The sequence below is a fragment of the Alosa alosa genome, chromosome 23 (assembly GCF_017589495.1).
Source record: "Alosa alosa isolate M-15738 ecotype Scorff River chromosome 23, AALO_Geno_1.1, whole genome shotgun sequence".
In the NCBI taxonomy this organism is placed as follows: domain Eukaryota; kingdom Metazoa; phylum Chordata; class Actinopteri; order Clupeiformes; family Clupeidae; genus Alosa; species Alosa alosa.
The window spans coordinates 2,264,348-2,268,020 of record NC_063211.1 but is presented as its reverse complement, the minus strand read 5'-3'; the positions used below and the strand labels follow the sequence as shown (position 1 = coordinate 2,268,020).

General features: G+C 47.4%; 1 protein-coding gene across 1 annotated transcript in view; it reads left to right on the top strand.

Annotated features, from left to right (window-relative positions):
* The window catches only part of nbeal1 (neurobeachin-like 1), a 71,175-nt gene extending 67,818 nt beyond the window's left edge, over positions 1-3,357 (top strand). The window contains 1 exon segment of the mRNA XM_048235711.1: positions 714-3,357. Within this exon segment, the coding sequence (XP_048091668.1) occupies positions 714-800 (87 nt within the window). The 3' untranslated portion in view covers positions 801-3,357.
* Positions 3,358-3,673: the final 316 nt, after the last annotated feature.

The window sequence follows — 3,673 nt, the reverse complement described above, 5'->3', positions numbered from 1 at the left end:
TCTGTTCCTCTTTTCTCGCACCTTCATGATCCCTCTCTCCATCCTCTCCTCTTCCCAACTTTCATTCTCCTCACTCACCCTCTCCTCTCCTCCTCCTCCTCTCCTCACTCACCCTCTCCTCTCCTCCTCCTCCTCCTCCTCCTCTCCTCCTCCTTTCCTCTCCTCCTCCTCCTCCTCCTCCCTCACCCTCTCCTCCTCCTCCTCCTCCTCTCCTCTCCTCCTCCTCTCCTCACTCACCCTCTCCTCTCCTCCTCCTCTTCTCCTCCTCCTCCTCCTCCTCTCCTCCTCCCTCCTCTCCTCCTCCTCCTCCTCTCCTCCTCCTCCCTCCTCCTCCTCCTCCTCCTCTCCTCCTCACCCCTCTCCTCTCCTCCTCCTCCTCCTCCTCCTCCTCCTCCTCCCCCTTTCCTCTCCTCCTCCTCCTCTCCTCCTCCCCCTCTCCTCCTCCTCCCTCCTCCTCCTCTCCTCCTCCTCCTCTCCTCCCTCTCCCTCTCCTCTTCTCCTCCTCCTCCTCCTCCTCTCCTCACTCACCCTCTCCTCTCCTCCTCCTCCTCCTCCTCCTCTCCTCTTCCTCACCCCCTCCACCTCTCCTTACTCACCCTCCTTCTCTCCTCTTCTCCAAACCCTTTCCTTTTCTCCTCCTCCTCCTCCTCTCCTCACCTCCTCCTCCTCTGTCCCTGCACTCCTCTCCTCCTCCTCCTCTCCCTCCGTCTCAGATGCGTTCTGGCCAGATCACGAGGAAGCTGTGGGGCTCCAGCAAGCGGCTGACCCAGATATCCTCAGGAGAGACGGAGTACCACTGATCCCGCCCCACACCCTCTCTCCACCCTCCACTGCCCTGTCAATCATGACAATCATCCAACCAGAGCAGCACAGAACACGAGTGATTGGGGAATGACTGACTGAGTTTGGTTGACCCTTCCTTTCTTCCTGCATGCAGTTAAAATTGAGGACACTGGGGACTTGACCCCACCCTAAAGATAGAGGTTGATGTACTTCCTTATGTGTTGGTGAGAGTGTGTGTGTGTGTGTGTGTGTGTGTGTGTGTGTGTACTGTATGTGTGTGTGTCCTGACAGCGGGACAGGCGCAGGCGCTGTGACCCGGCTTGTCGTGAGTGTGTGTGTGTGTGTGTGTGTGTGTGTGTGTGTCTCACTGCAGCCCCATACATTAGCCCAAATGCCACCCTGCCACACGGATTCCAGTTCCTCACTTCACTCTTAAGATCATTATCATCATCATCAGTTGCCATCTCTCACACTGCACCAAAGGAAAAGTCTACTTTCGTGTTGGTCAGGGGGACATTGTTTAGTGTGTGTGTGTGTGTGTGTGTATGTGTGTGTGTGTGTATTCCATAGTGGCCTTCTGTTTTCTGTTGCCTTTTTGGTGCAAGGCGTAAAATGGCCATTTGTGATTCAGTAGAAGTCCAGAGATTGTGTGTGTGTGCGTGTGTGTGTGTGTGCATGTTGTTTCTGTGTGTGAGTGAGAGATGGAGAAATCAAATTACATCAAACACATTGTACAAACACACATACACAGTCAGTTCCACTCATGTTTAGTAATGTAAATAATTGTTTGTTTGTTGTTGTTTTGGTGCTAAGGAGGACCCAGTGTGGAGTTCTGTAGCACACCACTGACCAGTATAGACACACTCACATATTTTAATGACGTTTTAATGACATCTGGTTGATTTTGCATCAGCAAATTGTGTCAGTGAAGCAATATTTCGTAACAAACTCACACACAGACACACACCTGCTAACGACGACGGGGTTATCGTTCTGTGTGTCCTGTGGTCACTTTTCTGCTCGACTTTTTAGCCATCGAATGTTTTCTTTGCTCATTACTTGAAATGATCATTTATGTTTGTTTGTTTGTGTGTGTGTTTGTTTTGTTTGTGTTTTTATTTATGTAAGGAAGTCTGAGAGGTTGCCTGGACTAGTCTATAGAGCGGGTGAGGATGTTGGTGGGCAATGCCCATATCACATATGCAGTTCCTCACGTGCCCAGGTCTCACACACCCGCTTCCAACACGGGGGGGGGATTGGGGGGGGCAGCAAAGGGCTTCAGCCATGTTATTGTATGCTAGTCCCCCACCCCACCCCACCCCTCTACGTGGTACATTCCAGCCTCGACCATAGTGGCTGACCAATACAATGTTTTCCTAGTCTTCCTGGTTGAGTCCATGTGTCTTAAGAAGGGGGGTCCCCCCTCTCCTCTGCTTCCAATCCTCTGCCCCAGTTAGCCATGCTGTGTTCACATCACAGCTGCTTTGCCCAGTAGGGGGAGCTGTTCTGCTGGGCAGTACTGAAGGGCATTTGGGGTGTGTGCTTGAGCGCACACGTCTGTCTCTGTATTTGATCACAAACGGTTAGTCCCCTCACCAACTTTCTCCCTCTGTCTCTCTCTCTCTCTCTCTCTCTCTCTCTCTCCCTCCCTCCCTCCCTCTCTCTCTCTCTCTCTCTCTCTCTCTCTCTCTCTCTCTCTCTCTCCTCTTCTCTGTGTATTTGGCCGACTCTCTAACGGTTCTCTGTATAAAGGCCAAACCTTGCGAGATCTGTGGACTGACTGAAGGCTGTGACATAGTGGCCTGGCCAGTAGGTGGCACTATAACAGAGGAGCTCAGTGATCTGAGATTGGTCAGCTAAGGGCAAGTTCTCTGTTTGTCCGCTGTCAGTCATATGCTCCCATGGCAAAACACCTGTGATAGCAGTAAGACAAAGATGCACCAACAAAGTGTGATGGTAAACTTCTGTGTATGTGTGTGTTTGTGTATGTGTGTGTTTGTATGCCTGTTTGTGAACCGTTGTGTCTTTTGATTTTTGTTTTGTTTTTATTCTGTGCTAAGACCTAGAGAGATATTGCTATCAGCAATATATCCCACCACTGAGACGAAAACAGAGTGCCTTTATCCAATCATGCATCAACGCTTCCTGATGCAGAAACCCTTCCCTGTCCGTGACCTTTGCCCTCCATAAACTACAGCATTCCACTAAAAATAAACAAATGAAATTAAATGAAATGCTTATTTTGGAAATCAAAGATCATCAAAGCTTTTGTCAGAGGCTGAATCTAACCAGAATCTATGTGACTCTGAAACTAGCTGCTTTAGATTTGACTTGTCACCAATGGATGTGAGTTTATGTGTGTGTGTGTGTGCGTGTAAGTGTGCATATTTATATGGTATGAAATGTACAGCATGATTTTATTTCTGTGTATTTGAATTGTATTTTTTTTGCACTTTCCAGGTACTACCAATTGTTGAGATTGATTGATTGTTTTAAATGGCTTCTTGATCTGTACAGACAAGCTGCTTTGTATACACAAGTGGAAAATGAGAATTAAAGCCCTAATGAAGATCAGTGAGATTTGGTTTCTATTTATTGACTTTTTCCTTCATTTTATCCATTTTATTAGTGTGCATATGCATCTCAGTTTCACCAGAGTAAACAACTATTTAAAAAAAACAATAAACAATAAAAGGGGCTGTAATTAACCTTTTTGAACAATAGGTGGCAGCATTGTTCCTCCAACTTTCACTGAAGAGGTCAAGGTTGTGTATGTAAACAGAAAAGGCCTACAGTCTTTAAAAAAACTTTTTAAGAGAGCTTTTTGTTAATTTGTTATATTTTCTATATTCTATAGTCATATACAAGACATATGACCTCAAACAAACAC